Raw genomic sequence first — 15,088 nt, 5'->3', positions numbered from 1 at the left:
AAAATAACAACTTAAATGCCAATTTTCAAAATTAAAATGATTGCTTTTGAACATTTTGGGTGGGCCCGAGCCCACCCTCAATCCCCGCACCTGTATTTATTAATTAATTTTATTATTCCATGACGAGTTAAATTATTAAGTTTTATTGCCGTGTTTCCCCGCTACTCGCACTTACAATACTCAAAGTAGTCGACTGTCATTACGATAATGTTTGGGTTTTCGGGTATATTAATAGTGAGGCGGCTGCGTGCGAGACATTAACAAAATACAAAAATAATATCGAACTACAAACACACACACACGCACACGCACACACGCACACACACACACACACACACACACACACACACACACACACACACACACACACACACACACACACACACACACACACACACATACATTACTCATTAGTCGCGTACTTGTGTAAATCGTGTACACAGCGCTAACATCGAACGGCGATCGCACACTCTCGTTTTCGTACGCGTCCGCGTCGCTTGCTTGTCGTTAACTTGTTTCGCGTATTGGGCGAACCAAAAGGCGCGTTTTTATCGTTTAACGATCATTGTCTATACTCGTAGATATTTTCATAATCTTATCGATCGTTCACTCTATTATTGCCGGACGCGTCGTTTGTAAGCACTAGGTTAGGTTAGGTCGTCGTTTCGCGATAGTTTTTTTGAATGAAATCGTGGTCCACGTAAAACCGAGTGAAACGATTACGAGATAATATTGATTTAAAACACGTGTACGCCTCGATCGTAGATATTAAAAGTACTTACTCTACGTATAGATACAACATCATTGTTGTCCAAGAAAAGTAAAGGTCGTCATGCACGTGCTAGTGAGGACGATGAATTCCGGCGTGTCGGTCGTGATACCCACGTCTAGGACGACGAAGATCAGTCACTTAAAGACACTCGTCGAGAAAAAGTTCAACGTCAAACCGGAAAACCAGCGATTGTTCTTCGCCGGCAAACAGGTAATTATATATAAGTTGTATTAGACTTCAACCCGTGTTGTACATCAAGGTTTATTACGATTTATTACCAGGGCTCATGAGTTCATGAGTATGCCTAAATAAGTATGCACTTATGCTCTACAAACTGGATAAATATGCCTTAAAAAGTTTAGAAATATGCATTTATATGCACTAAAAATCTAAAAATATGTAGATTAAAAAATACAAATATTATACCTACCTAAGTACATTTTGGAATAACAAAAAATTTCAATTTATAGGTATTTGTAAGTTTTATTTTATTTGTTTAATTCAGTAATTCCAAAAAATAAATTAAAAATATCTTCCTAAAACAATTTAATAAAATAAATATCCAGTCAAGTCAGTCAGTCGCTCATGTCCGCATGTTAATACGCCCTTTATCTGTTCTACCTATAGGTATGTTTTATTTTTAATAATTTTATGTTGTGAAAACTCGTACATTTTTTACTGTGCAAAAATATAAATTATTGCATTTGGATCAAATTTTGGTAAAAATATTCTTAGTATGAACAATAAAACAGAAAAATCCATAAATATGCAAAATAAAATTTTACATACTCAACCACAGTACCTAGGTACCTCCAAATGGATTTCTATGTCACCTAGCATTAAATACGACTTAGCACGATTGATATACAAATGCATGAACTTAGAGCCATGTTTATTACAAATAAATGAAAATGTATTTTATTAGGAATTAAAATCATATCCAATTTCAGCTAGGTACCTACTCCATAATAGGTTAAATTTAGTTCAATTCAAAGGTAAATGAGTCTTGAGAGTTGAACCACGATAGATGTAACAATAATTACTTTGATTTTTCAGTGATTGAGCTAAGTTCAAATTGGTTATTAATTATAAGAATGCTACACTGTTATATGTCGTCACCGTCTTGTAGAATTATGATAGGTACTTCGTGAATTGTACATTGCAAAAAATCCTTTACCTCTTAGACCTCTTTTACACCTACAAAATCAGTGACGTATTTAAGGGGGGAATACGGATGATAGATCCCCCCTTGGTCTTTTTTTATTACTAGTAAGTTTAATAATGTTGGTAAGTAGATAAGTGTACCTCCCTCCACCGTTGAGGAAATTATGTTTTCCAACGTATATCCCCCCCCTGGACAAAATCTTATATACGCCACTGCTTACAATTACAGTGAACCTACTGAAAGTATAATAGGTATTGAATAATAGCAGGGAAATTTAAAGAACCTCATAGATTTATTTATATTTTAATGAGTATTCTAATATTAAAGCGAGATAAATTCTGTATAATTTTAAGCTATATGAGAATTTTTAATTGTTTATGGTATTATACCTCATTTATCCTTCTTTTAACAGTAAGTTTGAAAGAGATCCTTTTTATTTTATTATTATTTTGTGGCTTTATATTCAAAACTCCAATTTTTCTTTAGATGTAAGCAATACTTATATTTAACATAAGGTACAATATTGTAATTATTTTGTTTTCACTGCATCTATCTATTTTATTTAAAGTATTTTTAGCGGCAAAAAACTTGATTTTCATAATGGCATAATTTTTTATCAGACTCAGTGACATGCTAATTATCATTATTCAATATATGTGTTTAAATTAACATTCTTAACTGTCATATAATTAAACAAACCTATTTAATAGTCTATTTCTTAACATTTCACATGCATATTTCTATGCTAAGTTACTAAATCCCTTTATTGACTATCGAGTTGACTAAAGTCAAAACTTCAACAATATTCATTACTAAACCATTAAACTATTTAATTTAAATTGTACTCTTTGTCTTTATTTTAATAAATAGTAACCACGTTATTATGTTTATATTTCAGCTTGAAAACCAGTATAGCCTCTTTGATTATAGTATTAATATAAACGATGTTATACAATTGATGGTTATGGCATCTGTTGCTAAAACTAACTCTACAAAAAAATCAGTTAAGAAAGTTCCTAAGAATTTAAAAAATAAAACAAACATTCAAAGTTGTTCTACAGCCACCAGTTCTGTAATAAGAAAAGTAAATATTTTGTTTTAATAAAATATTCAAGATATGAATTATTATTATTATTTTAGGACAATGTAGAGAATAGTTCTGAAGAAAGCAAGTATTTCAAATTAGGCGATTATGTTGATATAAGAGATTATGAATATGGAGTGTGGTACATGGGTAAAATAGTGAAGATAAAAAAAGATATTTCTGTTGAAATTGTACAACCTTTATCTGCTAGCCAAGAGGAACGTGATGGTCTTATTTATTTTGTTGAGGATGCAGGGTATGTCTAAATGTTTTTATTTAAAATGTATTTGTATGTTTAAGTCTTAAGTCAATTAAAAATATTTATTTAGAGCCCCTAAAAACCCACCCGCTGAAGTTACATTGAAAGATATAAGACCATATTCAACTGAAAATTTGCCATTTGATCAATTAAAAATTAATGATAAAGTTCTTATGAATTATAATACTGAGCATCCCAAAGAACGTGGGTATTGGTATGACGTGCAAGTGAAACAGATAAAAGTTACTAGACGAAAACGTGAAGTAATAGGAGATGTAACACTTGGAACAAATAAAGCAGTATTGACCAATTGTCAATTGATGTTCCTCGATGATATTTTAAAAATAAAACCATATAAGCTAGTTGCAGAGAGGACAGAAGAAGATGATGCAATCATGCAAACAATGCCTTCTGTTGAAAGTAAGTAAAACAATTTGAACCAAATTTTTTTATTAATAAATATTTAATCTCTTTTTCTTGAAAAGGAGCTGGAGCTTTAAGATGTACTGAATGCAAAGACAACATTAATAAACTATGTGTTGACTGCGGGTGTACTATTTGTGGTGGCAAGGAAGATGAAGAAAAACAGATATTGTGTGATGAATGTAATGATGGTTTTCATATAACTTGCCTTTCACCACCCTTGACAGAGATTCCAGAAGATGATGAATGGTAAGTGATCAATGATGAATTGTAGGTATTTACTTTTTACATTAACTCTTTATACTTAATAATTTAAAACACTTGTTTAAGGTTTTGTCCAACTTGCAAAAATGATGAAAACGAAATTGTGAAAGCTGGTGGAAAATTAAAAGCTACCAAAAAGAAGAAATTAGCTTCAACATCAAAACGTGATTGGGGAAAAGGTATGGCATGTGTTGGTAGAACCAAAAAATGTAACATTGTTCCACCAAATCATTTTGGTGCTATTCCTGGTGTTGAAGTCGGTACAACATGGCTATTTCGCGTTCAAGTGAGTTAAAGAAAAATTGTTCTTCTTAAAGCGTATAAAATGGTTTTTAAATTGTTATTATTAAGGTATCTGAAAGTGGTGTTCACCGTCCACCAGTTGGAGGAATACATGGCCGTGATAATCAAGGTGCATTTAGTATTGTATTGAGTGGTGGTTACGAAGATGACATTGACAATGGTGAAGAATTCGTGTACACTGGTTCAGGTGGTAGAGATCTATCAGGGAACAAACGCACTGCTCTGCAGAGTTGTGACCAAGAATTGACACGTAACAACAGGTAATCCACAATCAGTTATTTATTTAATATCTTGTCTATCTCTATTATTGTTACAATTGTTAAAATATTTATTTTAGGGCTTTAGCTCTCAACTGTAATGCAGAAATCAATGATAAGGAAGGAGCGACAGCTGTGGATTGGAAAAAAGGCAAACCGGTTAGAGTTGTACGGAATTATAAACTTCACAAACATTCCAAATATGCACCCGAAGTGGGCAATCGGTATGAATTTTATTATAAAAACAGCATATTTATATAAATATATATTATATACTAATGAAATATTGATAAATAGATATTATAATTGATTTATGAGAAAAATTATCATCCAAACATTAGGCAATTATTATATTAATTAAAAATATTGTAAATTTGAAAACTTTTTGCTTATACATTTTGTGTAATGATAAACATTTATTTTAAAGTTACGATGGTCTTTACAAAGTCACAAAGTATTATCCAGAAGTTGGAAAATCTGGGTTTATTATATGGCGCTTTGTATTGAAAAGAGATGATCCTGTCCCAGCTCCTTGGACAGCAAAAGGCAAAAAACGTATAGCTCAATTAGGTCTTGAAATAATTGTGAGTTGAATAATATTTATTACAATTATTATAATATTTCATTATTTATTCAGTCTTTTTATGTGGTTGTTTTATTAGTATCCAGAAAACTATATGCCTTCTACTGGACTTGACGATACAAAATTACCAGTATCTAACAAAAAAAGAACACTACAAGACACTGACATGGAAAATAATAATACAGACAAACATTTACCAAAAAAGAAAGATGAAGAAAAAGGTTCTAAGAAGAAAGCAAAAATCCAATATAAACTTGAAATAGTTGGAGAAGAGTTAATCAAAGCTGATGCTGCCAATAAAAAATATTGGGATTATTGTAAAGAGATGCTAAAAGACGGCAAAAAGGTATGCATCTATTTAATTTTTAATATACATAATTTTCTTGTATAATTAATTTGTAAGTATAATCCATTATAGGCATTTTTGGATAGAGTTGAAGAAACTTTTACGTGCATATGTTGTCAGGATATTGTCTATGAACCACTCACATTAAACTGTTCTCATAATATTTGTAAAGTAAGCTTGTGAAAAATATTTATTTTTGTTTTTGATAAAAAATATTGTTCTTACAGTGATTTTATTTTTCTAGGGATGTTTGAAAAGATCATTTGCTTCTAAGGTTTACCAATGCCCATCATGTAGAGCTGAATTGGGAAAAACTTATCTCATGAACATGAATATTAAATTGGCTAACACACTTCTGTATTTCTTCCCTGGATATATTACAGGTCGTTAATATTTTTATCAATAACTTCTACAAACCACAATTATTTTAAAAAATAACACAACACATTGTTTAATATAATTCTATTATTTATCTCAGTAAGAACACATTGGAGATTATTATTTTTTTTATTTTTTTTTTTTATTTAAATCTATTTGTTAGGTTTATTTGTTCACAGTTTTATACATTTTGATTTTTTTTTATTATTATTATATTTGAGAGAGAAGTTAACTTTTTAACAGAAAATTTGTTTTTTTTTATAATTTTTAGTATTAGTAGACCCTATTTGTAGTTAATTAATGAGTTTTTCTATACTAAATTATTTTATGATAAATTAGCTATCAAGGAACTACATTAAACATTAGTAATGTAATGTTGTGATTGGCTATTATTATGTTAATTAAAAGATTTCAGTAAATAAAGGTTGCATTAATTAAAAATTATTTTTGATTTCTTAATTTTATTATGCTGAATGTTAATACACTTAATGATATTTCTGAATTAAATTATAGCAAAGAAGTAATTTTCAGGCAAATTCAATTAAAGTGTCCTGAAAGCTTAAAACAGTTTTTTAATTACATCTAGAAATAATTTCCATACAATGTCTTTTAAACTATCAACAACATTTAAAATATAAAAGTTTTAAAATTGTAAGTAAATTCAAATGTTTTGCAATTGAAATTTGATGGTACCATTTTATATTTGATCATCATGAATTAAAAAAAAAATGCAATACATTTTTAGCTAAAATTTTGGTCAGTGTTTAACTCATATATTTTATATTAAATATATTAATGATTACCGAAATTCACAATTTAGTTTTTTTTAAACAACAGTGATGTATTTAGAGAAGTCTGTTTTCATATAACTGAATCATAACAACAACCCATTTCTTTTCTTTGTATGCTTCCTACCTCCTAACCATAGTTTCAAGTAAGTTCTGTTCCTGCTGCTTATGAAATGTTTAGATAAATACAATATCCATTGAAAACGTAAATTGCGCATATCATCAAAAATATTAGGAATACATGATTGAAATTGAAATATTGTCCAATATTGGCCTTTTATGTTCAAGGCCGATTATTTATCTAATATGAATATTAAATATATATTATAAGTTTTTGGAAAAAAAATAATTACCATGCATGGTAAGCTTATTTAATAAAACCATAGTTTTTTTATTTAAAATTGTTTGATTTTGACTCAAAAAAGCATCTATCTATGTTTCCAATATAACAACATAATATAAAACTTATTTTTAAACACAAACTGTTCATTATGTATGTCTTATTACCCTCATAAATACCAGTTTGTACATTTGCATACCATCGTTGATAATAATAACTTACATTTTCGTTTTTTTTTTTATTGAAAATAAAAGAATGTCATAATATTATATTATGTATTTTTAAATGTTAAATAAGAAAAATAGTATAATTTATTCATTAATATACCTTTTTGGATTGTTTATATATTATACACCTACAAATTAGTTATACTCGGATTCTCCTTTCTTCTTGTTTCTCTTAGGACCTAGATCGTTGGTTGAATCATAAACTGGGCTACCTATAATAAAATTTTTGAATATTATAATTATGATAGTTAATAAAAAATACTTTTTATATAGTAGATGTTAAAAAAATTAACGTGATGAATGTGTTGATATTCAATGATATATTGTTTTTTTTTTTTTTATGGTTTATTGAGTACACAATAAGATATAATGCTTCGATATTCAAAAAAAAAGATTTTATTGTATAGGTATCATAAATAGATCTAATTTGTACTTTAAAGAGGTCAAATTAATTTTTCCCAGTATATATTTTTACAATCACAAAACACGAGTGAAAATCTCGAATTTATAAGTAAATCTATAGACCTTATAAGAACCTAGTAAAATTTCTATAATTTTGATAAAATCGGTTTTTATATATATATTTTTTTTTAACTCGAAAACGAATAATCATAGAAAATTGAAGTGTTCAATAAATGTTTATATTATAGTTTTCTATTTACTATACTTTTGAGCTAGTTATCTTAGCATTAGAAATTTTTTTTTTTTCTAGAAATATTAATATTGATTAAAAATTATTTCCTGGATTAAATGTTTAAAAATTAATACAACTTTTAGTTGCTAATTTCGAAAGTTAATATTCACAATATTTTTTATTAGCATTTAAAGTTAGAACTTTGTCAACATTTGTAAAAATTATCACGTAAATATTTTGTAATTAGAAATTCATAAAGATGTTTTGTTTTTATATCTAAGATTTATAAAACCTTATACAATGTTCATTATTAGTTTTCAAACATTTTTTAAAAAATTTAACATTAGATACTTTCAATTTTTACCAAATTGTTATACTATAATTTCCATTTACGACAAAATTATATAGTTTTTTTTTTCTATAAATGTCAAAAAGAAATTATTTTCCGCTAAAGTTATTCTTATATTATTATATTTCTTATTATTCTTATATCTTTTTATTTAAAATATATTCTTATAATCGTCAAAATCTCAAAAATAAGCGAATTATTTTATTGTTAGTAATTCATAAAATATTTCCTTTTGTATCTAAATTTTGGAAATTTGATACAAGATTCTTCGCAAGTAATTCTATAGTTCAGTTTACTGATACCATAAAATCCAAAAAATGTATAAGACAATTATTTTTATAGACATTTTAAATTCAAATTTGGAGAAAATTATTTACTTACTCAAATGATGAAAAAAAATACGATGTTCTTTATTTTATTATAATATAAAAGCATTGTTCGTGAGGAATAAACGTGTTATGTATTATAATAATTATAATAATGTATTATATATTTATATTACCTGCTATTTTAGTGCAAAAAACGAATACCTGAAAATACTTAAATTTACCACCGAATATTTATGTTAATATTTTTTACACAGTTACACATATTATAAATTTTAACCTAGTCATAGACTTATGAAATATTACATTTTTGTTTTTAGTTTTTTTATAAATGCGCTTATTAAAAATGTTTGTTCTACATTATTTGTTTTTACATACTCAAACTCATTTAAAAATATTTAAAATGTATAGACACAGTTTATTTTTATAATCATCCGTAGGTAGTTAAAATTTGGATGAAATTAAATATTTAAGGTCTTTACACACTAAACGAACGCGGACCCGATTTTAAATCGCTGCGAATTTTATTTGCTAGAATAAAGCTTACACACTGTAACATTTTACGTGGTTAATATTCGTGCCAAATCACAATTTTATTCCCGGAAATGCGCGTGAACACTCGCCCAGTGTGAACGATCTCATTCAAAACAACGTACTTAATTTTAGCCGTTTTGGGCGAATGTGTTTGCCTAAAATTAAGCATGTGCGATCAGTTGTGAACGATGGCGGATTTTATCCGCTCGCTTTTTATTATGTGAATGGTCCAACCTAATACAAGTTATTTAATTTTAAGCAAACATTCGCATTAAAAAAAAAAAATGTAAGGGGAGGGGTACACACTAGGTGATTTGAACGCACGCGCGTTCGCGGTTTAAAAAACATCGCGATTTTAAATCGTCCGTGTGTATTGCAAGACCGGAAATGCATTAGAATTACTTTGATAAAATATTGTTTAATTATAGTTGAAAATCGCAACCGAATGTTCAACTTTAAAGTTTACACATAACACATGCTCAATTGGGCGTGACCGAACGCCGGTCTCATTTAGGTACGTGTTTGTAGACAACCAATATAAAACAGCACATTTAATTTTAAGCGATTAATCGCGACGTTTTAACCCGGACGCGCGTGTTCAAATCGCCTGGTGCAGGGGTTACCAAATGGCAGCCCGTGGATGAATTTTAACCGGCCCGCAGACAAGTAGAGAAAAAGCCGATAATTTAATATGGAACCTAACCTAATCGGCATATTATAATAAATATTATGTACTTCGAATTTTTATGACCCTCAAACATTTTCTGAATTCTTACTGTAGCCCACGAAAAGTATTAATTGGTGACCCCTGGCCTAGTGTGTTTAATCCGTAGGCACCAGCATTCAGCAATAGGACCACAGATTTAAAATATAAATAATACAACATTAAGTATATATTATGTACCTAATAAGAACGGTATCGTTGTCAACTGATTTCTTGCTGGCGACCGTAGCCTCCAGCCGATAATTGCAACCAAAATTTTAAATTAATTATATGGGCGATAAAATATGCTACACCTCCAGAATATCCAATTTGTAAAGATTAGTGATTCCAATATTTAAATCAATAAATTCAATTTAAGAGGACGTCATAGTCGTATAATATGTAATATATTATTATTATTAGCATATTATTATGCTTTCTTCGTCTTATTCTAACGTACGATATAGCAAATTTGAGTTCAGCAGAATTCATTTTATGCTGTTTGCTTTAATATTAGAGTCAATTTACCTATTATCAAACTTAAAAATAATAATATTGTATAGGATATATTATCTAAGGCTTTTATTGATATTTTAATTTTGAAGTGAACTATATTTATGTAAAATTTTATATTTATATATTAATATTTAATACTGTTATAATTGACTTAAAAATACACCCATATAAATTTACATTTATAATTTCGAAAAGGAGAAGAGCCCTTTAAGTTTTTCGCATTGGGCCGAATTTTTATACTTATGCCACTGTAGGAACATTTTTAATCAAATCAACAAAATTGTATTTAAATTGCCAATAAGAAAACTTGATAAGTAGGTATACTTAGTAGGTACAGACGAGTGAATATGTGGGTGTGTGTTATTTGTTGTTTACATATATTATTATAATCGAATGATTTATTTTTGTATTTTTTTTTCATGAATTATTTTAGGTACCTACACTATATAGTGACTACGTACAGTGTATAGTTAAGCCACCATTACGGCTATAAGTAATGATAAATGAATTAAATGAAACATCGTGAAATGTCAATAGATTTTTATCGAAGACAGACTCTCAAGGGGTCTCGACTGGTAACCGGTTTCTACACCCGCTGTGCTGATAAATACAGGACGATTTTCAAAGAACGCCCACCCACACTTTATTCGTATAATAAAATGAATGTTTGAAAAATGTTAGGTACAGGACACTTCATAAATTGTAAAGACATATATATAGGTAATTGAAAGTATGATCCTTAATTCCTAAGTATACTTTAAAATTCCAATTGCTAGAATTTGAATAAATTCATTATTACCTATAGGATAAATAAGGATAAGCGCAGTGAACATTTATGGTGAACAACCCTGTATTATGCATATGATCATATAACTATTACCACTGATCAAAAAAACCTCTGCAGATAGCTGTATGAATATGATAGTCGTATGAAATGTAATTCTCGATAAATGGGGAATAAGAATTGGATTTTTCATTTTTATCAGTTCTCTGTTGTTAACCGCCTTAATTGCGGTTGATTCCTATTAGCTATATTACATTCCCTCTATAATTTACTGATTTTAAAACAATGTGAAGAATATATAATATATATAATGTATAATTTGTAAATTAAAATATCTCATATATCCATATAATATCAATATTAAAAAGTATCAATTCCAAATATTAATACACAAACATAGAAAAGTACATTATATGTGTGTACATTGTTCCTTTATGGCTTAATGTATTTTTATTTAAATGTAGAATAGGCAGATATACCTACCTATTTAATTTATTAACAATAAATATCCGTTAATAGTTGACAGACAGTGTAAAAATTATATTAATATTCGTTGTATGTATTGACTTACAATGAATATTTAAGAAATAACAATTCTGAAGATTTACTAAAATCAGTGGCAAATTTTCCAGGCATGCTCGGCATGCACCGCATGCTTAGAAATTAAAACGTAATTAATCAAAATATAAAAATTATTTTATAATCAATAATATATTACGTATTTTAAAATAAATTTAATGTGTTATACTGATTCATTTATTTCTGTTATACTTAGGTATCTGTGTTCCGCCGCGACAGTAATGCGGAAGCAGTCCCCGCGGCGTCGTCGATTGTAAACCAAAAAAAATAAAGGTCTCTGTGTTTATCTTTATTCTAACATTTAATGACAGAGCATGCGATAGATGTGTGCGCAAGCTATACGACCCTTGTTATTACTGTAAAAAAAAAAAAAACAGTTACTCCGAGCCCCCTTTACTAACAGCCGCGTATTAATCACCCGGGGCATACTCATTCTGTTGCGCTTCGTCAACGTAATTTATAAAATTTACGTGTACGAATAAATGATTTTTTTTTTTTATTTTAGTTCAAAGAGTTAATCAAGTCTCAATTACAATTATTAAAGTATTATTTATAAATTAATACAAATTTGTGTAGTATTTATTGGTTATAAATTAAATAGAACTATAATACATTATGATAAATGAGCATGCCTTTACATTAGGGTCAGCATTCGCCACTGCAGTCTAAAATATTTATTAAAATAAGTGGAAAACAATATTATTTAGGGATACCACTTTAAAATGTGCGATTTACACATGATAAATCGTAAGATTGGACCTATATCACCCTGACGATGGCCAAAGAGTATCTCGTTTTAAATAAATAATAAAAACCACAATGTTGTTTTATGTCACAGATATATAAACATGCGTATACATTATACATAGTATGTTTATACATCTGTGTTTTATGTAGACTTTATTATCGTACATCACGGGACGGTATCGGCCGTCGAGAGGCGTAACTTACAACTCGCTTATTATTAATAATCATAATATTTCGTACGCCATCCGACCGCTTGGCATTATACGGTATAATATTATATTATACAGTATTCTTACTCTGTGACATACACAAACACACTTACAAAGAATACAATAGTTTTGTATAAGTGATATAACGTACGACCGGTCCTGGTATCGACGACGGTCGGTTCACAGTCGATCGATATTCGATAAGGCCGATCACCAGAAAACCCCGCAATTAGTAGGTAATTACCTAAATATAAATAATATTAATTCTACAATATAATAAACATTTTTTTTATAAAATTTATAAATATTTTTTTTTTTCATTTTATTATTTGAAGGACAAAATAACGACAATTTTATACTGCAGTACTTGACATTTTGTAAATAAAAACGGGAACGCTGTACGTAGGTATATCACTGTGTTCCATCTTATTGTATTTTAGATTTCTATAGAAAAAAAATATATTGGGAGATGCGTCTGTGCTCAATCGGATTGCAGCTGCAGCCGTTCCCGATAAATACTGAAAAAACGGTCACAGCCCGGAGGCGTCCTGCGGGGGGTCGGACAAGTCTTGCTGTTCAAATACGGCTATAATACCCTGTGGCCTGTACACGTGTTGTCGTATAAGATTAACAATTGTCCAGGACATTCTACATAATACTTTATAACTCTTTTGTTACATTAACTGCCGAGAATAAGTATATTGTACTCTAAAACTGAATTTTTGGAATGCAGTAACACACCAGGGGTGGCAAACCTTTTGAACACTACGTACCAAAATTGTCTCTTTTTTTCGAGCGTGCCATGAAAAACATTATAATATGTATTCAATATATATTGACCGATTTTAGCCTTAGGTTCAAAATATTTTCACCTTCGCGGAAGTAATGTGAAAACGGTTCCTGCGGCGTCATCGATTCAACTCGGAAAAAAAAAATTATTCTACCCTGATATACACCAATGGTATTTTGCTTCGTTAGCATTATAAAGGTGATTTATTTTTATCGAACAACATTCATTATTTCAAAATCTATAAATGTTTTAGAAGTATTTATTAAGTTTAGGAGAGCGGTATAGTAGATTAACGTTTTGCAAGGTATCTCCGTGTCACACCAAAAAACACTTTTAAAAAATATGTTACATTTATTACATAATATATATTATACAGTAGGTTTAATTATATAGTATATATTCATAATTATTAAATATTTGTAATTTGTATCCACTCCAATGATTAAAATCGTTTTTAGTCTTAAGCATATAAGAAGAAAGGTAAATGAGTGTTTTCAAAATGTTTGACGCCTTCATCCATAACATTTTTGTTGTAGCTTTTTAAATCCCAATGCAGTTAAAACATTATCTCTACTTTTTACTCAAGTGCAATTCAGCTAGTATGAGTCCAATTTGATCTTACCCTTTGATATCACATTTATAAAGTGTATTTACCTTTATTGTTGATATATATCTAGGTAATAACTTACAAATATTTTATTCAGAAATCTTTACTAATATAAGGTTATTATTACTTATTAGATATAACTCCGTAAAATGTTTTAAGTAGGCAACTTATTACCCACTGGTTTTCGAATTGGAATTCGATCAATCGATTGACTTAAGAAATACCAATGAAGAAAAACCTGCGAAAATAGACAATAGTTTTTCCAAAAATACGATGATGTACATAGCAAAATTCACGAGTTTTGATTATATTACATAAGGCGACTACAGACGGTTCTATATAAATACTGCGGCAATAAACTTATTGAAAGAGCTATTTTCTATTACTTATCAATATTGTATTTTTTTCGTAAAATTGATGATTGTTCAGCCTATCAACTTTGGTACTTTGGTTCTTTTTTCATAAATTGCTTAAAGTGTGGTGAAGTCTTCATTGTACTTAACATATCACTCAAAATTTCCCTACTCTCCCCTTCAGATCCACCCATAGTTAAAATAATAATTATAAAATAAAATGTGATTTATGTGAATATTACTATTCTAATCCTTTAGTTTTTTTGTTTGTCAATAAACACCAGCTAGGTACCATTGAATCTAATTATTATAATCAAACATTTAAAAACTCAACCAGTTATAATACAGTGGCGAATTCTCTTGGTATGCTCAGCATGCGCCGCATGCTTAGCAATAAAAACGTTATTAATCAAAATATAAAAATTATTTTATAATCAATAATATATTACGTATTTTAAAAGAAACATAATGTGTTACATTAATTAATTTATTTATGTTATACTTTACTGTTGTACTTGGGTTTATCTTTATTCTAACATTTAATGACAGAGCATGTGATAGATATGTACGCAAACTATACGACCCTTGTTGTTGCTGTAAAAAATCCAGTTACCTACTCCGAGACCACCTCCACTAGCAGCCTTGTATTAATCACCCGAGGCATACTCATTGCTCATTCTGTTGCGCTTCGTCAACGTAATTTATACAATTTTCGTGTACGAGTATATGACAATTTTTTTTTATTTTAGTTAAAAGAGCTAGTCAAAT

At 29.0% G+C, this 15,088-nt stretch overlaps 1 protein-coding gene across 1 annotated transcript; it reads left to right on the top strand.

Annotated features, from left to right (window-relative positions):
- Positions 1–408: 408 nt before the first annotated feature.
- LOC114122702 (E3 ubiquitin-protein ligase UHRF1-like) lies at positions 409–6,278 on the top strand. The gene is made up of 12 exons (XM_027985442.2): positions 409–982; positions 2,836–3,021; positions 3,078–3,277; positions 3,351–3,700; positions 3,766–3,952; positions 4,034–4,253; positions 4,319–4,530; positions 4,608–4,751; positions 4,955–5,111; positions 5,190–5,456; positions 5,529–5,627; positions 5,701–6,278. Exons 1-12 carry the CDS (start codon positions 833–835, stop codon positions 5,845–5,847), a joined length of 2,319 nt encoding a protein of 772 aa, XP_027841243.2. The 5' UTR covers positions 409–832; the 3' UTR covers positions 5,848–6,278.
- The last annotated feature ends 8,810 nt before the right edge of the window (positions 6,279–15,088 follow it).

This window comes from Aphis gossypii, chromosome X (assembly GCF_020184175.1).
Source record: "Aphis gossypii isolate Hap1 chromosome X, ASM2018417v2, whole genome shotgun sequence".
Classification (NCBI taxonomy): domain Eukaryota; kingdom Metazoa; phylum Arthropoda; class Insecta; order Hemiptera; family Aphididae; genus Aphis; species Aphis gossypii.
This window is presented reverse-complemented; position numbering and strand designations above follow the sequence as displayed.